Source organism: Glossina fuscipes, unplaced genomic scaffold (genome assembly GCF_014805625.2).
Source record: "Glossina fuscipes isolate IAEA_lab_2018 unplaced genomic scaffold, Yale_Gfus_2 2, whole genome shotgun sequence".
Classification (NCBI taxonomy): Eukaryota; Metazoa; Arthropoda; class Insecta; order Diptera; family Glossinidae; genus Glossina; species Glossina fuscipes.
In genome coordinates, this window is record NW_023998416.1 from 16,972,308 (window position 1) to 16,991,927 (window position 19,620).

General features: G+C 36.7%; 4 protein-coding genes across 4 annotated transcripts; 2 read left to right on the forward strand and 2 right to left on the reverse strand.

The window, feature by feature from the left end:
- Nucleotides 1–1,276: 1,276 nt before the first annotated feature.
- LOC119632976 lies at nt 1,277–2,092 on the forward strand. Its single transcript, XM_038026147.1, has one exon. The coding sequence runs from the start codon at nt 1,277–1,279 to the stop codon at nt 2,090–2,092; it is 816 nt and encodes a 271-aa protein (XP_037882075.1).
- Nucleotides 2,093–3,216: 1,124 nt separating this feature from the next.
- On the forward strand, nt 3,217–4,857 carry LOC119632979. Its single transcript, XM_038026153.1, has 3 exons — nt 3,217–3,734; nt 3,792–3,965; nt 4,035–4,857. Exons 1-3 carry the CDS (start codon nt 3,217–3,219, stop codon nt 4,855–4,857), a joined length of 1,515 nt encoding a protein of 504 aa, XP_037882081.1.
- Nucleotides 4,858–6,251: 1,394 nt separating this feature from the next.
- LOC119633693 (pre-mRNA-splicing factor CWC22 homolog) lies at nt 6,252–10,272 on the reverse strand. Its single transcript, XM_038027376.1, has 2 exons — nt 8,412–10,272; nt 6,252–8,120 (listed from the first exon to the last, which is right to left on the reverse strand). Exons 1-2 carry the CDS (start codon nt 10,117–10,119, stop codon nt 6,397–6,399), a joined length of 3,432 nt encoding a protein of 1,143 aa, XP_037883304.1. The 5' UTR covers nt 10,120–10,272; the 3' UTR covers nt 6,252–6,396.
- A 1,745-nt stretch (nt 10,273–12,017) lies between these two features.
- Nucleotides 12,018–18,169, reverse strand: LOC119633620 (leucine-rich PPR motif-containing protein, mitochondrial). The gene is made up of 8 exons (XM_038027244.1): nt 17,966–18,169; nt 17,244–17,775; nt 15,530–16,004; nt 15,110–15,459; nt 14,489–15,050; nt 13,903–14,423; nt 12,706–13,837; nt 12,018–12,646 (listed from the first exon to the last, which is right to left on the reverse strand). Exons 1-8 carry the CDS (start codon nt 18,100–18,102, stop codon nt 12,102–12,104), a joined length of 4,254 nt encoding a protein of 1,417 aa, XP_037883172.1. The 5' UTR covers nt 18,103–18,169; the 3' UTR covers nt 12,018–12,101.
- Nucleotides 18,170–19,620: the final 1,451 nt, after the last annotated feature.

A 19,620-nucleotide genomic window follows, 5' to 3' on the forward strand; every position in this document is an offset into this window, starting at 1 on the left:
TAAATGAGTGTGTTAGGCACTGTTCAAGTTGCTATGAGTTCAAAGACACTAATGACCTGCGCCCATGATCAGCTCAACGTCACTAATGGTCTACTGGCGATGTCCGCTTTGGACAATTATTCAATAAAAAGGAAGAACTTCTCTAAAGATACTTCTTCATATTATTAACCGTCATACATGTGACAGGTCAGCTAACTCCAGCTTTTGGTGCTCTCGTCCGCGGTTACGCCCAACGGCAGTAAACCATTCGGCTTTGATCAAGAGCGTAAATAAGTTTCTTCTTCACGAATACTACTTTGTTTCACCTGACTCTTGAATGTAATTTTCTCTGCAATATGAAGTTATATGCAAAGGTTTGACAAGAAAGGAAATTCAATTTTTCAAATTGCCCCTGTTTTCACTATATCTTTTTTTTCAATCTACAATTGCATAGCTATTTAGTTTTTAGGCAGGGCAGATTTTTTCCCAATTATTTTTAATTGGACCATAGGGAACGAATTATGGCTTATAAAGGAAAATATATAGATCGTCATCCCGATATAAAAGCTGCGGGAAAGATTTTCGCGACTAATGAACGTCTCAGCGATCGTTTGAATATCTGTTCAGACGAAGAGATGGCCTCGTATGCAGTAAGATACAAATGCAAAGAGAAAGCCCCAAAACATCAATTGTGTGTCGCTTCACCTTTTATACCGGTGGGATCGATGCACGAAATAGTCAGTCCCGACTTGAAGAGAAGTCGCTTTGTGTCATTTCGCGAAAAGCTCTTGGAGGGAATGTATTTTTCGAAACACAAAGTTGGTAGATCATTTGTGGTACATTCGAAACCCGATGGGCTAACGAATGAAAACATGACGTACGGTATGCCGCCGCAGCGTTCTGAGAGTGTGGAGGGTTTGTTGTTTCCAAAAAAAACGGCCGGCCAAGTGAATCGCGAATACATTGAATGGCATGATAAGTATTTGTTATCTCATCAACATTATTTCCCTTCGGAGCAACTTACTCGACAGTAAGTTACTTGATGAATGCACTTTTTAATTCAATTCTTAAGTTAACATATATATTTTGGTTAACAGCTATAACGGAAAATTTGATAAAAATTCTACTTTTGGTATCGTATTCGACGTAGATAGAACTGGTAAAATGGTTAAGAAAATTCTTCAAGAAAATCAATGCGAAATGAAAACAATCAATTTAGTGCAAAAAAAGTTTGTGGAACGCACTAGTCCCCTGCTTGCGGAAAGCATTGATCGGTAAGTGAAAACGGGAGAGTTTTATGGGAATTTTAAGTTATTTTTGCTCTGCTTTTTCTTATAAATGCAGTTTTGAACTTCACCTTGATCGAAATGAAACGAGGGGTAAACGGTGTATACCGGATGAATGTAATGCCCGGCAATTGACCGAACCTTTAAATCCTTGCCAGGCGGACACAAGTTTGACCAAAGCTCTAGCCCATATCTACAAACTGCGTCTTAATCTATTTAAACGTGAAAATTTTCATATGCAAGATCTGATACTGCTTCTCCGCAAACACGATGAACGCGGCACGGGCTACGTCACCATGGAAAGTATTTGGGAGGTCATGTACAATTTGCAAATACACGTAAATGTGGATAAATTACGTTTGGCAGCGTTAAGCTTCGATATCATTACGGATCAGGGATTACCAACGGAACGTTTGCACATAAATAAATTTTGGAAAATGCTAGACGTACGTTATCCTCTGCCGCGTATTGAAAGTGTTAAGTCATTTCACGACAACAAAGATACGACCTATCGGCTCTTGTGTGAAGATTATAAAAAGCCGTTAGGATCACTTTTTATATCCTATCAAAGCCGATCGAACGATGAGAGCCGGACGCGAGCCAGCGATTTAGTCTGTCCAGGAATTCCGTTACAATTTGGCTTATGTCCAAGTGATTTTGAAATTCCCCGGTCTAAAGAGCAACTAAGAGCAATTTTCAAAAATCTATTGGGTCAAAATTTCGATGAGGTATGGGAGCTAACTCGAGCCACACTGAAAGGAGATGAAAATTGTGAAATATCAGTAAACGATTTGCATAAAACTATGACAACAATTGCGAATGAGTAGTGTCGGAGTTAAGGTGCGCCATTTCGGGATTGTAGGATTTAGAATTAGTAATTGCTAACCAGAGGAAGAGCGTAACGTTCTGGCACTATTTGAAATTTTCAGCTAATCTGTATAATTGTATTAGTTAGTTCATAGACTGTTCTTGTCACTTGGACAACGACAGCATTAACTTTTGAGCAACTGATAGTAAAAGCTTTAATTTATATCATCGAATAAAAAGTTCGTTTTATTAAACAAGCCAGTTACTCGTCCCTTTGAATCGCCAACACGATTTGAAGAGTTCATCTAGGAGAGTAAATTCGAATTTCGACAAAGTTGGTCCATCCGTTACGTTGCGAAACTACTAGGGAACTAATGGGTCTTTTGTTTTCCTCATTCAAGTCTTGGTAAATAGTTTACACTAATTGCAGCGTACATGCAACGGATAAAAGTTTCATTCACGAGCGCGTGCGCTTTTACCACTTATTGTAAAGCCATGTCTACGATACATTGATCAATAATTGCTGGTGCAACGCCTTTTCTTTTTAAAATTTAGCGGCGTATCCAAGACTCACTTTAAAGCCGCACTGACTTAACCATCTATAAGAAACGATAATAGTGAATATAAGTACCCCTTACGAAACGTTACTTAGCATATCACAACTCAAGACCGCGACACCTGTCGCTAGGTTAATGAAGGCGAGCGTCCAAAGGACAAGAAGGACGGACCAACCACGAATAATGCATTCCTTTCTAGTCCCTTCAATTTATATACCGTCAAAATATTCTCTCTCTCTTGCTCTCTGAAATATCAAGAAGGGATAAAAAAATTCCTGGAGGTCTAACTTCAAATTTGGCGACGATATTTAGTAACTCAATCAACTTTAAAGGAGGTAAAGAGGAGCTTTCTAGCGTAACGTTTTTTACAACCCTGGAAAGCCCCTATCCTGGCAACTCTGAAAATAATAAATTCAATTCTCGACAATCCATTACTAATTTCGAAATCAAATGTTTCCGGTTTCCTTTCTTTTCGATAGTACATTTCGAAACGAGAAATTATTTTGAAAAGAGGGTAGATTTTTTTTTTTTAGTGTGTTTTGTACATATTTTTATTTAGATTGGAACGTTTATAAAGAGGAAAATCTATGGCTTATAAAGGAAAATACACAGATCGTAATCCGAACACAGCGGCGGCAGGAAAAATTTTCGAGCCCGAAGGAAATGTCGGCGATTTTTTCAAAATGCATCCAATTGAAGAGGAAGCACAAAATATGTTGGAATTCAAATGTAAAGCAAAAATTGACAGACGCAAACAGAAGCCCTGCATCTGTTTTTCCCCAAACACGCCGGAGCAGTCATTGAAAGAATTATTGAGCCCAGAAATGAAGAAAAGTCGTTTTGTGACATTTCGCGAGAAGTTTTTGGAGAGGATGTTTTTTAAAAAACCCGAACTTGCTACAGCATTTCCGGTGCATTCAAAACCGGACAGTTATACCAATGAGAGTGCAATTTATGGCAAAAAATTAGATCGTTCCGAGAGCTTGTACGACGTAGTATTGCCGAACAAGACCGCTGTAGACGTGAACCGCGACTTCATTAAATGGCATGAAAAATATGTATTATCCCATAAGCATTATCTACCCTCAGAGCAAATTAATCGCCAGTAGGTTATTGTAGATAATCATTCTCTAATTCAATTTTAATTACCGCGTTGTTGCAGTTATGGGGATAGCTTTAAAAAAAATTCTGTGTTTGGCCTTGCACATAATCTGGATGGGTCGGGTGAAAGAATGAGAAAAATCTTGCAGCCCAGTGACCGTTTAGTAATTATCAATGGAGTAGAAAAGAAATTTCGTGATCGCACTCATCCCAACATAGGAGAAATCGCTCATCGGTAAGAAGTAGAGTCTGTGGCTGGAGTTGGTGATTAGGGTTCCGTTAAATTGTTTTCTTGTAATTGCAGGACGGGTTTACATCACAATTTGGATGTAACTATCGGTAAAAGAACTAAAACTGATCTCTGCAACGTTCGGGACTTAATCGAAGATATTAAAGTGTGCAATCGTGATGTAAAAGTGCACAAGGCGGTCGCCCACATTAATCAATTGCGGCGTAATTTGTTTCGACGGAGACATTTTCATATGTATGATTTGAAATCGCTCTTGAAAAAATATGATGAGGACGAAACAGGCTATGTAGGCTTTGCTCATGTTTTAAACGCAATGCGTATCCTACAAATACGTCCCAACGAAGATAAATTGCGTTTAGCGGTTAAACACTATCAACTTTTGATTGATGCGGATACGCCCAATGAGCGGGTCAATTTAGAGCAATTTTGGAAAATGTTACACGTGCAACATCCTTTGCCGAACATGCAAAGTGGCGAACCCGTACCCGAAAACCTCCATAACAAAGAAACAGTATATCGGATAATGTGCAAGGATCGTGAAAAATCATTAGATCCCCTGCTTGTTGAGTTCTCACGCAAGCCGAGTGACGAAGATCGGACACGGGCTGGAGACTTAATTTCGCCTGCAGTTTCGATTACGTTTGGTCTCGGTCCAAGTGATTTCGAAGTGCCACGCCCGAAGGAAGAACTACGCAGAATTTTTAAACGTTTACTAGTCGACAATTTTGACGCAATTTGGGAATTGGCTCGTGCTAAGGCAAAGGGAGATGAGAATTGCAGCATATCGGTGAATAATTTACGTGAAACTCTGAACGAACAGGCAACTGCTAGAATTTCCCAACGCTGCAATCCTAAAGCAAATTTATTTGGATTTTAGGTTTTCATTTCACTAAATAGTTTCTAAATTATCAAATTGACATATATTATCAAAATTTAAATATATATGTAAACTTTTCAATTAGAATAAGCCAGGCGTTCTTTGTGTAGCTTCCGTTAGAACAAAGTCAACGTTGGCGGCTTCATTTCATTTCACTTAATTTATTCATTTATTAAGTAAGTGAAAAGGCTAATTACATAGATATATTTCCTGTGAAAAGAGAAACAATAATGGATCACCGACCCTGAAACGCTGCAATGATTCTTTGATAGTGTTATCGCTAAGATTTAACCGCTTTAATTGCGCAAATTGTAAACGCAGTCTGGTACTTTTGGTAAACTATTATGCGATAAATCCAATTCAGACAAGTTGGACAATCAATCAAAGATAGTCGGAAAATTATGAAGAGTACGTTGAGTGTTGCGCATAATCAAGACCTCTAGATTTTGCAAAGATGACAATTGACGCAATTGAAACAATTCCAAAGGATTATCCGCCAATATTAAGGTTTGTAAATTCGCTAAACGTCGAGTTTGTGGCGGCTTATCAGAATGCTATAATATTAATGATAAAGCCATTCAACTAATCACTGCCAAATTAAGCCGTCTACGTGCTTTACACATAAGCGGATGTTCTCAGCTAACAGATCACAGTCTTCATGCGATATTAATTAATTGTAAATCTTTAAAGGTGAGTGGCATCGAGGATCGTTTGAGCGAGCTGTCCACTTTACGCAATTTAAAAATGGACAACGCCAATAGCATGGAAAATGCTGAGCATTCCGTTTCGTTTAAAAAGACGTCTTGATTAATGATATTTCGCCGCAATTTTTGTTGTTTTTATTCTCTACTATTTTCAATTGGCCAGAAACAAAAAAAAAAAAATAAATAAATAAAAAAGGTTTCATGACTGCGTGAATAAATAAGAAAAGATTTTTGTGGAAAATTCTCTCTATTCGCCATCTAGTTTTTACTGGATAATGTATCTAGCAAATGGCTATCAAAAAGTTGTTGAATTTAAAAACTATGACATTAAGTATGGGTTCTAAGCTTTAGACTTAAAGTCGATAGCTTCATTTTTTTTACAACAGACCTTACACGGACGGACAGAGGGATATTGATAAATTGATTTAGAATTTGATGCTGATCAAGAATATATATACTTTGTGGTGTCTCTGGAGCATTCTTTTTTTTTTTTGTATATAAGATTATATATTATAATTAAGGTATAATCATTCGAAATTAGTTAGTAGATATTTTACGAGTTACAATTGCTTACTATTGCGAGCTAATGAGAAAAGTAACCCATTTAAATCATTTTCACAGTGCAGATGTGCAGTTAATTAGATGTCAAGGCATTCCCACTCTTATTCCGTGCAGAAATAACTAAAATCCTGAATTGCACACACATTTTTATTTTAGTCAATGATTGTTAAATACTTGCATCAACTGCAACATATAACGAAAATTTCCTTTTTGTACAAATAAAAAAATTCTTAGCTTAAATGTAACTCGTCTGCAAGGGCTACTTTAATTAAAATTAACCTCTTTCTTTAGATGTTGTGCGTATCCTTGAACGTTCATATTCGTGTTGCTTTTTTGCATAGGTCTCACGTTTGCGGTGGTCACGACTACGGCTACGAGTTCGATCACGTTCATCCTGACGTCTGCGTTCTTCGTAACGATCAGTATCGCGATAGCGATCCCTATTGTGACGACGATCTCTATCACCAGGCGACCGTTCTAGTTCACTTCGTTCGCGAACTTTCTTGCATTCTTCTTGTTGATCTCTTTCTCTATGACGTCTCTCCCTTTCTTCCCGCCTCCGCAACAGTTCACGTTCTCTTTGTTCCACGCGGTTTTCATCAACTTTCTCATCGTAACCATTTTCGTCCTGCTGTTTACGACGTTTAACGTCTTTCTGATGCTTAACTTTTTCGTCTGCGCGTTCTTCAGGTTTTGCACTTATTTTTGCTTCGGTTGTCTTTCTTGTTTTGCTTTTGCTGTTGCTCCCACTGCTGCGACTACTATTACTTGATGAACTCATGCTATCCGAAATTGATTCGCTTTCCGAAGATGAGGAACTGCTTTCCTGTCGACGTTTTTTTTGTCTCTTTCTATTCTTTTTTGACTTTTTATTTTCTTTTTTTTTTGACTTTTTCGTTTTGTGCTTTTTATTTTTTATGTTGGAATTTTTCCTTTGTTTTTTATTCGATTTGCCCTTCCTCTTGCCTTTTACTTTCTTGAGGATAGAATCCGAATTAGAGTCTGTAGAGGATTCCGAAGATGAAGAATTTGAACTGTCACTTGACGACGATGATGAACTAGAACCTGACGACGACGATGACGACGTTGTGGACGACGAGCTAGCACTTGTAGAGGAAGAGGACTCCGTCGTTACCTTTACTGGTTTATTAGCTAAAATTTCAGCATTTATTGCCGGAACTGATTTGGGGGCATTTTTCAAAAATTGCCTCAATTCGTCCGTTAAACCACCTAAACCAATGGACGTGAAGAAATTAATAGAAAATCGCGTATTTCGCGGGTTATCTTTTGGGAAGACACCAGCTAAGCTTTCAATCAAAGCTTCATCCTTAAGTTTACGATTCAGCTGGCTTAGGCCCATATATTCGGCTAATTCCTGGAATAGTATTTTAATGAATATACGGCTCGAAGATGTGGTATCGTCCTCGTTCAATTTAATACACTCCAATACATCCCACCCAATGGCATCGGTAAACAAGAGATGTGCAAAAAACTTGCTTACATTGCGTAATCGATTCGTATCTAATCGATGGGTAGTCTGATAAGTATCTTTAAATATTTCTTCAAATGGCTCTATATAGATTTTGTTTATGGCACAAAACCGTTGGGCCAGCAAGCCATAAAACTTTTCGTATGTTCGTTGCTCCGCACAGCAATCCAGAAACATGTGGCAAAGTTCAATTTCTTGACCTGGTTTTAACTGCATTTTCATTAGTTTATGGGCGCATTCCTCATAATCCAAACTGGAATTAATAGTTAAGTAAATAGTTCTTCTCAATGCAATCAAATTAGTTTCAGTGTTATCGATGATGTCGCCAGAAGTGGCGGGCTTATCAGCACCATCATCATCACTGTCCGAAGCGCCGTCGGATTCAGAAGCAGAACCGGCACTGGAAGAGGAGCCATCGGAAGCGGAGGCGTCGCTACCTAATATCTCACGGCTTAAACCTTTGTATTTATCCTCATTCGTTTCGAAGTTTTCATCAAATTTGAAAGCATCTGCAAACAAAAAAAAATGCAAAAAATGATTTTTTTAAAATTGTGTTAGCTATTGCGTAGTACAGATTGTACAAACAGTATTAAGCTTCTGAACATTAAAGCGGAAAGTACGTCTACTACCAACAGTTCATTCTTCCGGAAACGAATTCGGCCATTTTAACACGATCGACTAATTTAAGGTCACAGCGGGCGATAGTCGTCTAAGACTCAAATCATTGTCGGAAGATATGACACTCTCAATTTTACTTAATTTTGATTTAATTTATTTAATATTTTAAAAGTTCAACTTACTCAACGATTCCTCCGGATCGGTGGCCTCGTCCAGCGTTAACAAATGAGTAAATTGGTCATTTTCCTCTACCAATTCTAGCGATTCAATTACGGATTGATGATCTTTGAATCCATCCTTTCGTACTTGGAATACCACTTCAATCATATATTGAACACGTTTATCTAATTTGCCTTCATGCAATATGTTCTTCAGCATTTCAAATATGGCCCCAGTGCCTTTCGAAGAGACTTCAGTCAATTTCATGCCACATTCTTTTAAAAACGCGATCGCCACTTCCACTGAATCATCAGTTGGCATTTCGACAAGTAATGTCAATATTTCCAAAGCTAGTATTTCGTGAGCTACGCGCTGATTAACAATATGGGCTATGAAACGTGTAGAAGACAAGCAAACATTTTTATCGTTGCGGCGAAAAGCTCTTTTAAATTGTATAACTAAGCGTTTCAGTAACAACTCCCCAATTTTTGGGAACTTCGAATTAATAATTGCAACTAGAGCGGCGTAAACATGAGTGAAAGTGGGAGATGCAGCCTGAGCTTGTATGATTGAACGGCACAAGAGACCGCGACCTCGCACGATATTCTCTTTGAGTAATTCCCTGGTAATGATGGCAATATTATCGACATTTACTTTATTAATATAACCATGTATCGACTTTTTTAACGCTTCCCATGCTAACCGCTGATAGGCAATTGATGACTTGTCTGTTATTTCGGCTTGCATTAATCGCAACTTGGCAGGCGGAATATACGCACCCCCAGTGCGAGAAGTTAATAAATCAACTGTACGCCGTTGACGTTCGGTCATTTTGTCTGCCCCGTCGTCCTTGCTTTTGTCAGCGACAGAGGCACTTGAAATGATTTGATGTTCTTTCGAAACGCTACGTTTATTGGGCCTTCCCCGATCCTCCCGTTCGGCATGACGTTTGCGACGTTCCTCTCTTCTTCTCTCCAAAGATTCCGAGCGCTTGGAACGCCGTAGCTTAGATTCTTCGGAATGTGAACGTTCTCTTTCTCGCTGCTTTTTCGATCTGCGCTCAAAAGAGTTCGATTTAGAACGATCCCGTTTGGTTTTAGGAGAACGGCTATGTCTGCTATGATTGTCCCGCTTTCTAGCAGTTGAATCATCTCTATCTGAAGATCTTGAACGGCTGCGAGATATTAATTTTCCGACCGATTCGTCAGTGCTTTTAACTTTTTGTGAATTTTCAACTTCTTTGCTGGCACTGGTTGAAGAAGAACTTAATTTATTTACATTGATAGCTTTGGTGTTATTATGGTGGTCTTCGCAAACTTCTTTTGTCTTGGCTTCATGTTCATGTTGAATCTTAGCAGTACCTTCCCTCGGATTGACTTTGCTTTCGTTGTCATTTAAAGGGGTTCTTGTGGCATTTGCGGAATTTTCACCCCTCGCGTGCTTCTCGTTCATCAAAATTAGTTTCGATGATTCCGAATTCTTCTCATTGTTAATCTTATCTAATTCACAGTCATCTTTTTTCACCGCAGGCTGGCTTTGCGTAAATTCATTTCTTTGATCCCAGCGCGATTTAAATTTTGCAGCACTTTTTCCGTCCTTTTGAACATGTTGAGGTTCTGCTTCTTTCATTTTCACGCTTTTCACGCTCTCCTTAGAATTAGAACTGCTGCCGCTGCTACTACTTTCATTACTACCACTTGAATTAGCGTTTTCGGAATCACTTTCTACCATTTCGGTTTTCAAGTGTGAACAGATTTCAACGCTTTATAATTTTAACAATTATTCTTAGAAATCTTGGCTTTCCTACTAGTCTTAAGTTTACCACCGCTTTTTAGTAAAATGCGCAAATGAGAGAAAACAACTGTAAACGGCGTTACCACTATACAGGAAATCGACTTTTTCGAAAAAAAGTTACCATTCTCAAATTATATGATAATAGTTGCATTATTTAATTAAAGTTGTCCACATATATTTAGACCAATGACATAATGATCAACTGAAAAAAACGAAACCATTTTCTAAACAAACGAATAATTTTTTTTTAGCGAATTGCTTATGTTTTATTTTTGTTCCTCTTACTTAAATAAGAAAAATTAATATGTACATTGACATCATAGTGACTTGAAAACTACTTTGTATTTGAAGAATTTTCCAGCAGAAAATTTTAATAAAATATATTTTAAAAACTGTTTGGAGACTTATTGCATTCATCACTTTTAATATATTTTACAAAAAACTATATTAATTCTTTTCACCCAATGGCAGACGAATAACTGTTTTAACCTAAAAAATAGAGAATTAGATCAGGCATAAAAAGTAGTATCGTTTCATAGAAGAACATTTCATGAGGAACTAGATGCGTTTTCAATATAGGCTACGTGGTGATCCGCCCAAAGGCGAAAATCAACTTGAAAACACAAAGGAATAAAATTCTTTAAAATTGTATGGGAATACTTTCCTAACAAATTATCGAAAGGATGCTTTTGTTACCAACCTAATTAGAAAAATCATCAAAGCTGCATTTAACAGATTTTTGACTTAAAAAGCTTGCGGCTTTGCAAATTAAATGATCTGGCAATTTAAGTTGTTAGTTGGGCATCCAACCATTTTGGCAATTTTTTTATTCATTATAAGCGACTCTGCGCGTTGCCTTTCAACAGTGAATTTAGCGAGGACTTTGTTTAATTTGATAATAAACATTATGGCAATCTAATTTTAGGCTAACTTGTAAAATTATTATTATTATAAATTTAACCAGAGAATAAATTCTTTTCTCTTAAAGCGCTAGCATCAAAAAAAACTCTACTGCACTTGAGATTTGAAAATGCAATGAAAATGCAAAATTTATTGAAATCAAATGTATGAACAAATAGTACAATTCCAAAAAAGATGAATATACTTCAAAAATTAAAAGGGAAGAATTTGTTACGACGCATCAAAGACGGCATGCCATCAATGCATCCTCGATGAAAGAAAACTTATTCATGATGTAAGCAATTAATTATTTAAGAAAGCTTTGGCTTTTATTCGTCAAATATTTTCTAGATAGACATAATATTGCTTAGAAAGGCATTGACTGGATGTTTTATCCTACATTGGTTGAAATTTACCCTTGGTTGGATTCAATTATACAATAAAACATCAAAGTAGTTAGTGGGTTTCACATCGGTCGTTCGTAGGAATGTCGCTGAATGCATTAAACTTTCCTTCAAACGCAAAGCAATATGTTGAGTAAACATTGTCAATCGACCAAATAGGTCACCCCTTATTGCTACGTAGGTGTAAGTACATACCAACACTTGACATAAGCATTGACTTGACATTCTTTTTAAATAAAAATATCGACTTTATATTTGGTAGAAACAGTGGACGTTTCTCAGCATTTTTGTCGTGCCGTGCGACTCTTAACGTGGTTACTAATTTTACAAGTTTACAATAGTGTAATAGTGTAACAATTAACTTAATTACAATTCCAAAATTTTAATTATCGTAACTGGGCCAAATGCGTTCCATTTCTAAATTACAAATTAAATCAATAAATTTGATACTTTTATGCATATTTTTTATATCTCAAGCATCATTTGTTTGCTATTATAAAAAAAAAAGAAGAAGAATAATAATAAACATTTTCACATTATCGATAATAAAAGAAATGATGGCATAAAAATATAAATAAATTAATAACGAAATCATGTTTATATTGCTGAACTAGCTTATGAATCTTTGCTCTTCTCATTTTGTGGTTTTGAGGGTCGTGTTTCAGGTCGTGTGGGGCTGACATCGTCATCGCTACTATGACTCGAGCTAGATGACATGGCTTTGCTTTTCTTCTCTGGTATTGTGTAAGGGAATTTTTTACCTTCCGCTTCTAAAGCCACCTTCAGATTTTGCAGAGCAGTACGATTAATATTCTCCAAGCAAATATCCTTGATTGCAGTTTTAACGATTTCCAATGCCTTGTCGTTGCAACCTTTGCTACATTGTATATCGATCAGACATGAATAGGCATTGCCGATAGCTCCTTCCGATATTTTTGAGCCACGCAATTGATCAACGACCGTTTGAGCTAACTTTTCATCATTTTGTTCGCGTGCCGTTTGCAAGACTCGTTGAAACATTAAGCGTGGCGCATTAGATAGATATGTTGACCAAATATTTTTTGCACGATCTATATCGCCCTTCGACAGAAAATGTATCCAAAGCATGTTAACGGGCCCCAAGTGTTTATGTGCAGCATAGCTTTCGGCCAACTTTTCGACTAAAAATGAAAAATTATTTAATTTATGGCAGAACGTGATGTTTAAAAAAGTGACATACATTGAGGTAATAGCTCCGGATGTTTTTCCAGCATTCCCAGCATTCCTCCGCGTGGAAATTTCTCGGCGGATTTAGCTATTTCTTCAGGGGTTTTAGCGTTCGCCAATTGATCGGAAAGTATTTTTAAATACTCCTCTGCCTTTCCGGCTGCTGTGTTGGCGTTACAGTAACGATTATCGAAAGATATTTTGCGTTTCTGATCTTCGCTTAATTGATTGCCTAACTTCTTCATGGTTTCTAAGTCTCCATTGCTTGCAAGCCGATTTAAGTAAAACTTAAAAACGCGGGGAAGAGGAAGGCATTTATTATCCAGCATTTCATTAACACATTTTGTTGCTTCAGTGAGACGATTGGCTTTTACTAGCTGTTCAATAAAACGCGACAGATCGGAGATTGACAATGGTTCAGAAGAATTTAATTGATATTTTGCCGCGATCATTGCTTCTACGTCGTCTCCATTCAACGCTTTTCGAAACATTGAATGTTTTGAAACATTGGCGGAACGCACATTTTGCGATTTTTTACGTAATTCTTCTTCAGCTTTCACTTTCGATTTAATTCCTACGTTTTGCTCTTCCTTAACTGTTGGTACTGAAAATGGTATTTTCATGTTTTTCGACTCTAACAATTTGGCTAATTTTAAAAGGAATGCGTCGCTAGGTGTAACATCTTCCTCTTGCATTTTAGTCCATAAGCCCAAAGCTTTGTTCACGTCGTCTATTTTGCAATAGCTTAAAAGCAGAGTGTAGTAAATTTTGTCGCGGTCGATGTGGTTAAGATCTTTAGTAGCTTCTACCAGGCCCTCTAATGATTCGACCATGCCTTCATTTTTATAGCGTTCGCAAGCAGTGTCAATGCGATGAGGTCGTACTCGTAATCCAGGTGTCTCCAAAATTTTCCTCGCCTGCCTGATTCGTCCGCACTCCACAAACGAAAAGACCAAATCGTATAAACTATTGATTTCCCCATGTATGTTAGTGCTTAGATCAGTGAGTTTTTGTAAATTAGTAGCATCTTCTGTTTGTATCAGGCGGCGAGCTAGTTCATTTTTCCATGGCGTCGCTTTGTACTCGTCACAGATTTTTTCGAAAGCTTGCATAGCTTTCGGTATATCGTCTCTAACTAAATGAACCTACAAGAAGAAGTACGCAATTGGTTTAGGAATTTCACGTCCACATTAGATATTTGATGGTATACCTTGATCAAAGGACCTAATAGAACGTTGTTGGGTATTATGTAGTTGCCTCCAAGCAAAGTATCAAAAACTTTTTGCAATCTTTCAACATTAGCAGAATCAGCCAAAGCATTTAAAATTCGCCAAAGTCTAGACGAATAATTATAATTTGTGTCCACGTCATTTAACATTTCCTTCTTATTTTTTTCCAGGAAATTTAACGCATCTTCAAAACGATCCTGTTTTAATAACAATTCAGCTACACTCACAGTCTTAAGATTATCTAGCAGGAAATTGGGTTCTTTAGCTTTAACTTTTTGATAAACATCTAAGGCATCTTCGACGCGGTCGTGATACACATATAAGTCAATTAGTTGAGCATAAATACCAGAACCAATCTGGAAGTTTTCATTCTCAAGGCTTTTTATAACTTCTAAAGTTTTTTCTATATTTTTAGAACGAAAACAAGCATTTAGCAGAAGACGTTTTAAATTTTGCGAATTTTCTCCCTTGGCCTCTACGTTAGCTATGAAACGTTCAAGTTCTAAAAAATTAAATTTGTTTAACGGTAATATTACTAATCATTCGATTATACATAAACAGCCGTACCTTCAACCGATAGAGTATCCACAGATCGCTTTTTTTGGGTATTACTTAAAGGCTTCATTTCCAATTCTCCGGAGCTGAGTTTTGCTAACAACTGGGAGATACTAGGGTTCATATTAGATCCGAGTTTTTCCGATAAACGGGCTGCATAGCCATTGCTAATAGTAAAACCTTCTTCCACCAATTTAGGTAATAAGTTTTCCAAAATTCCAACGCTTTTCGAACGATAATAAGAAACAACATCTAGAATAAGGTCACCGACGACCTCCGAAGTGTAAAACGTTTCTCCACTGAGCTCAGATTCTCCCGATTCTCCAGCTAAATTTTGTTCAGATTCTTTCAAATCCTCCGCTTTCTCTGTAACTGCAATTGCTTCTTTATTCGACGGCGAAGATGCGCTGGTAGAATTTGCTCGTCTTTGTTCACTTTCATACAATTGCCTAAGGCAACGAACAAAAGCATCGTAGTTCTCAGTTTTTGCAAATGCCTTCAACAAAGGACCCCTGAATAATTGACCGTTGTACATGGATTGATGAGATTGCATTATGTTGGCAGCCTTTTCAATCTGAAAAGATATTTTGAGATATTTATGAGAATCAGTAGCTAACTGTTTTATCATGTCACCTGAAAGTTAGTGAGGGCAACAAAGCTGGCCGCTGCGGCTGCGGTACCCGTTGGTATGTCAGCTTCGCGCAAAAAAGACATAACTTTGTCCCAATTCTCTTCCTTAAGTGTTGGTATAACATAATCTCTAAGCGTTTCACCATTTAGCGTCAGATTAAACTCGGTTTGCATCTTATGTAATATATTCACCATTTCATTTGGCTTTGACGAACATATTAAAGGCCAAAAGTAATGCTGCCGTATTGGGAAACCAGATTTTTTCATTTCTTGTAATAAAAGTAAAGCATTGTTTGCCGCACCATTCATTAAGCCGGCCTCAGCTGCAATTAGTAAGCCCTTGGTATTTAAATCTGGAAGAAAGCAAAGAATTTAAATTTCAATTTTTCCTTGCGGCTTTCGTTGGTATTGCCACAAACTTACCTTCTTCCTTTAGAAGATTACAAACATTTAAAACTTTCTCAATCGGCCGGTTTGCTTTTACCATTTGACGTATAAAAAAGGACCCAACATCCACTGGTTGTCCATTTGGCCTATTGCCACGTGGCATGATTTTCAATAGCTTTAAACACACATCCTCATAACCTTTGTTAACTAAACGTAATATGACGTTTACACATTCTTGATTGAAGCCCATTGAACGATGAAATTTTGACAGTAAAATATCAATTTTGTCACCGTGGCCATTCACCGTTAAATGATAAATAATGTCCAGCATATCTTTATCAATTAATAAAATTTCCTTCTTCTCACATTCAGCTAAACAGGACTGTATAGACTCAAGATCACCGTGTTTAGCATAACAACACATCAACGTAGAATAAGTTTCGGCGCCAAGCTCCAAACCAGCTTGTTTCATAACACCTAAAATACCTTTAGCGGATTCCATGTCATTGGCCTAAAAATGATAAATAAGGATGAAAATAATTTTCATAAATAAAGATTTTATGCGTGAAGGTCTAATGCATTTTCAAAATTTCTTCTATAGTGATTTTATAATAATAATAATATATAATAAGCGCGTACTTCTTTGTAGTACTTTACTAAAGCGTACAGATACGGCTCCTCTCTCTATCGCAACACAAGTTGCGTATGCAAGGTCATGTGTTACTAACTTACTGAACATCCTGCTATTCGATCTAATTGATTTACAAAATAACGATTATTTTCGATTCGATTTCGAAAACTATAGCTTTAAAATTTTGAACCGATTTACCTGATTTCATAAATTACCCTGATGAAACCAATACAAAAAAAATCGGAGACTGACTGTGATCACATTACAATTGCAAAGGACAAAGGGTGGAAGTTTTCCGAATTAGAACAGCGACAATAAGAAAACCATGAACACGTTAAAAAGTAAGAAGAATTATTAATATACCAACCAAAACGGTGCAAATTGTTTATCATAATTAGAAAGGATTTACAGAGAGAAAGCAGTTATAGTACTAAATCCTCGGAAAGAAGTAAAGGCAGGGAGACAGAAAAAGAGGAGAAGGAAATAGAACGGTATCAAATAATGCTTTGATCGATTAAGTCAAATAGCAATTAGTTTGAACAGACTGAATAGTTTCGATAGTGTCTTCAAAATCCATTTCTTATACCCATCATCAAAGAACTCGAAGATATGTAGTTGTGATCAGAATCATTCGCTTTTTAAGCTTGCTCGCCCGCCGTGTAATGTCTGTCGTAACAATGGTCTGATCGCAAAAATGAAGGTAATGGCTTGAAATTTAGCAGGAACATGGAACGAAACACGCAGATGAAGACATCGTCTACAAATTTGCAAAAATATGTGAAAATTACCTATGCCGCTTAAAGAGAAAGCTACTATGCAGAAAAAACTGAGAACAAGTTTGCTTTCTCCATTCCTTGCCCGTTGCTCTTAAGTGCCCTAAGACCTCGATGAATATTTCTGCTTTTATGAAGCAATCAGCCACGGCCACGCAATATTATAAAATAGCAAGATTTCATGTTTTCATACTTGTTTAGGATCATTTAGAATAATGTTTTCACTTAGTCACTGGCTATACTGATCTGAAGGAAAACGGCTTCTGTAAGCACTAAAATTTGCTTTTCTAGACTGACGCATAATTACGTGTAATATAATGATGGGATCTCAGAAATGTTTGCTTACTTGAGAATGGCCCAATATTAAAGAATTGAACACTGCTTCGTTTACAGGCAAATTCTTGGCTCTCATAAATTCCAGTATCCTAGTAGCGCCATCAATATCCCCTTGCTGACAATAACGTGCAACTAAACGTTGATACGTAACCCGATTTGGTTCAAGTGATTTCGATTCAAGTTCTGCTAAAAAGTCGGTAGGCGAAAATTGATGTTCATTCTCCAGGTACACACGCAATAAAGCGTTATAATGTGATATATCCATTGGTACATTAATCGAATTGAATGTTTTCCATATTTCCTGCACTAAAGCCGTACGTACTTCAGGCATTTCTTCGGGCACCAAATTGCCACAACATCTAATGACCATCAAAGATTGAGAACTTGTTGCTGAGCGATGGGCACGTATCTCTTCAAGAACATCTTCTAAATCCTGTCGGGATATTCGACCCATACGTCTTAAGTCCTTATCTAAACGACGTAATTGATCGTCTAAAGTTAAGTCTGTTTTGACATTATCGCTAACACCGTTAGCAAAGCCCCTAAGGAAAGATCAATAAAAGTGAGGTTAGAATTTATAGTCAAACATTTGCATTTGAATAAACACTTTTGTCACCGCAGTCATCATAGTCAGTAATGTTTGCATCATAAATTATAAATTTCCTTTTTCAAATTAATTCTTATTTGACTCTTCATTCATGATTATTGCGTAAGCCGGTATTTATTACTTACTGCTGGTATTGCAACATGCATGGTAGTTTTTGCAAAAATGTACTGCTTTCTGTATCACGTACAGTATTTACTATCAAATTTCTTGTAACTCCAGCAAAATGTCTCAACAATTTCCCACTTCTTAATATTGAAGCCATTATTTGCCTTAATTAATATCTAAGAATGGAAATATGAAAAAGAAAAAATTTTTCTTTCTTTGCACGCACACCTTCGTAACAGATTAATGTTGCCGTTATTCCAATATTAACAATAAGTTGGGGATGCAGGATATCGATGTTTTAAATAGAAATACATAGGTTTTGCTAGGAATTACTAGAGGTATGCGATCACTTTGTATATTTTCTCTCATCCAATTAAAGCTGTAATGCAAATAGGTATCCGGCCCAATCCAATTTTTCTTCAAAAAATTTTAATAATTTCTGTTTAAGGTGCAATATTAGTTAGATATTTAAGCGACAGATTGAGTAAAATTGAGTAAAAATAAGAAGCAATGTCTAGTCTTAAAAATATTAAATATAATAACGAAAACAAACGTGAAGCTTGCTTTATTTTTTTGATCTCAATACTTTTAAAGTTAAGACTCTTCATAAAATTTCTTCTTTTTTGAACTACTTTTATGAATTGTAAGGGGATACCAAAGTGAGGTGCCATTTCCGCTTTCGGGTTAAAAACTTCCAAGTGCCACAACGGACGGCCGCGCTACCATATTGTTATACAGGTAAATGTAAGGAAAAACAATTGGTTTCAGAATCACAAACAAAGAAATCAAGGTAAACGTAAACAACAAATGTATAAAAAAATAACAACAAGAAAGTTAATGAATAAATAAAAAAAGCTTGTTTATTGATTATTATTATTTAGTTTTATTACTTTATTTATTTATCGTGTCATGTCTTTCGACACAAATCGAAACACTAGATAACTCGAACAATTATTCAATGCTGAAGAAATTCAACATAATTACTCGTTACACTAAGGATTATAAATATACTGATTGTTGCTCTCAACTTATACACACTAACAATAGCCTTGATAACACGCGGTAACTTTACAGCGTTGATAAAACATAGCCTTTAGGACCTCAAATGCTTATGATCAGGAAGAATTAAATCCATCGTACGTCAGGATTAAACAAATCGGATTTTCTCAAATAAATATTTTGGCGTATATGTATGTATAAACGAGCTTACGAAACCAAGATTGCTTTTAGCACATTAAGAAACGATGAAAGTTTAGAGTTTAAAATGTCTGTCGAAAACTGTGATATTCTATCAAAGTTGCCGTATGGATTTAATTAGTTTTAACTTGGCTTGAGTCGGTACGTACGAGGAGGATGATCGCAACTTTCTTAGAACGTTGCGTATCCGCACAGTCATAAGGTCGATAAGATAATGATCACTTAAGCGTGAATTAATTACAAAGCCAAGATTGGCAACTTGCTTGACAATGTCATCCAGTGCATCACCCATTCTAATATTAGATTGCCTCCTTCTTGTTCGAACGAAACTTTAAATTATTGATAACTAATGACCAATGCGAGATACGATCCAAATCATCCTTAAATCGCTGAATCAGATCCTCCACCAGACCCCATCTGCAAGTTAGGTATATTTCGGCATCATCTGCTTACCGATGAACATTGCACTCTTGACAAC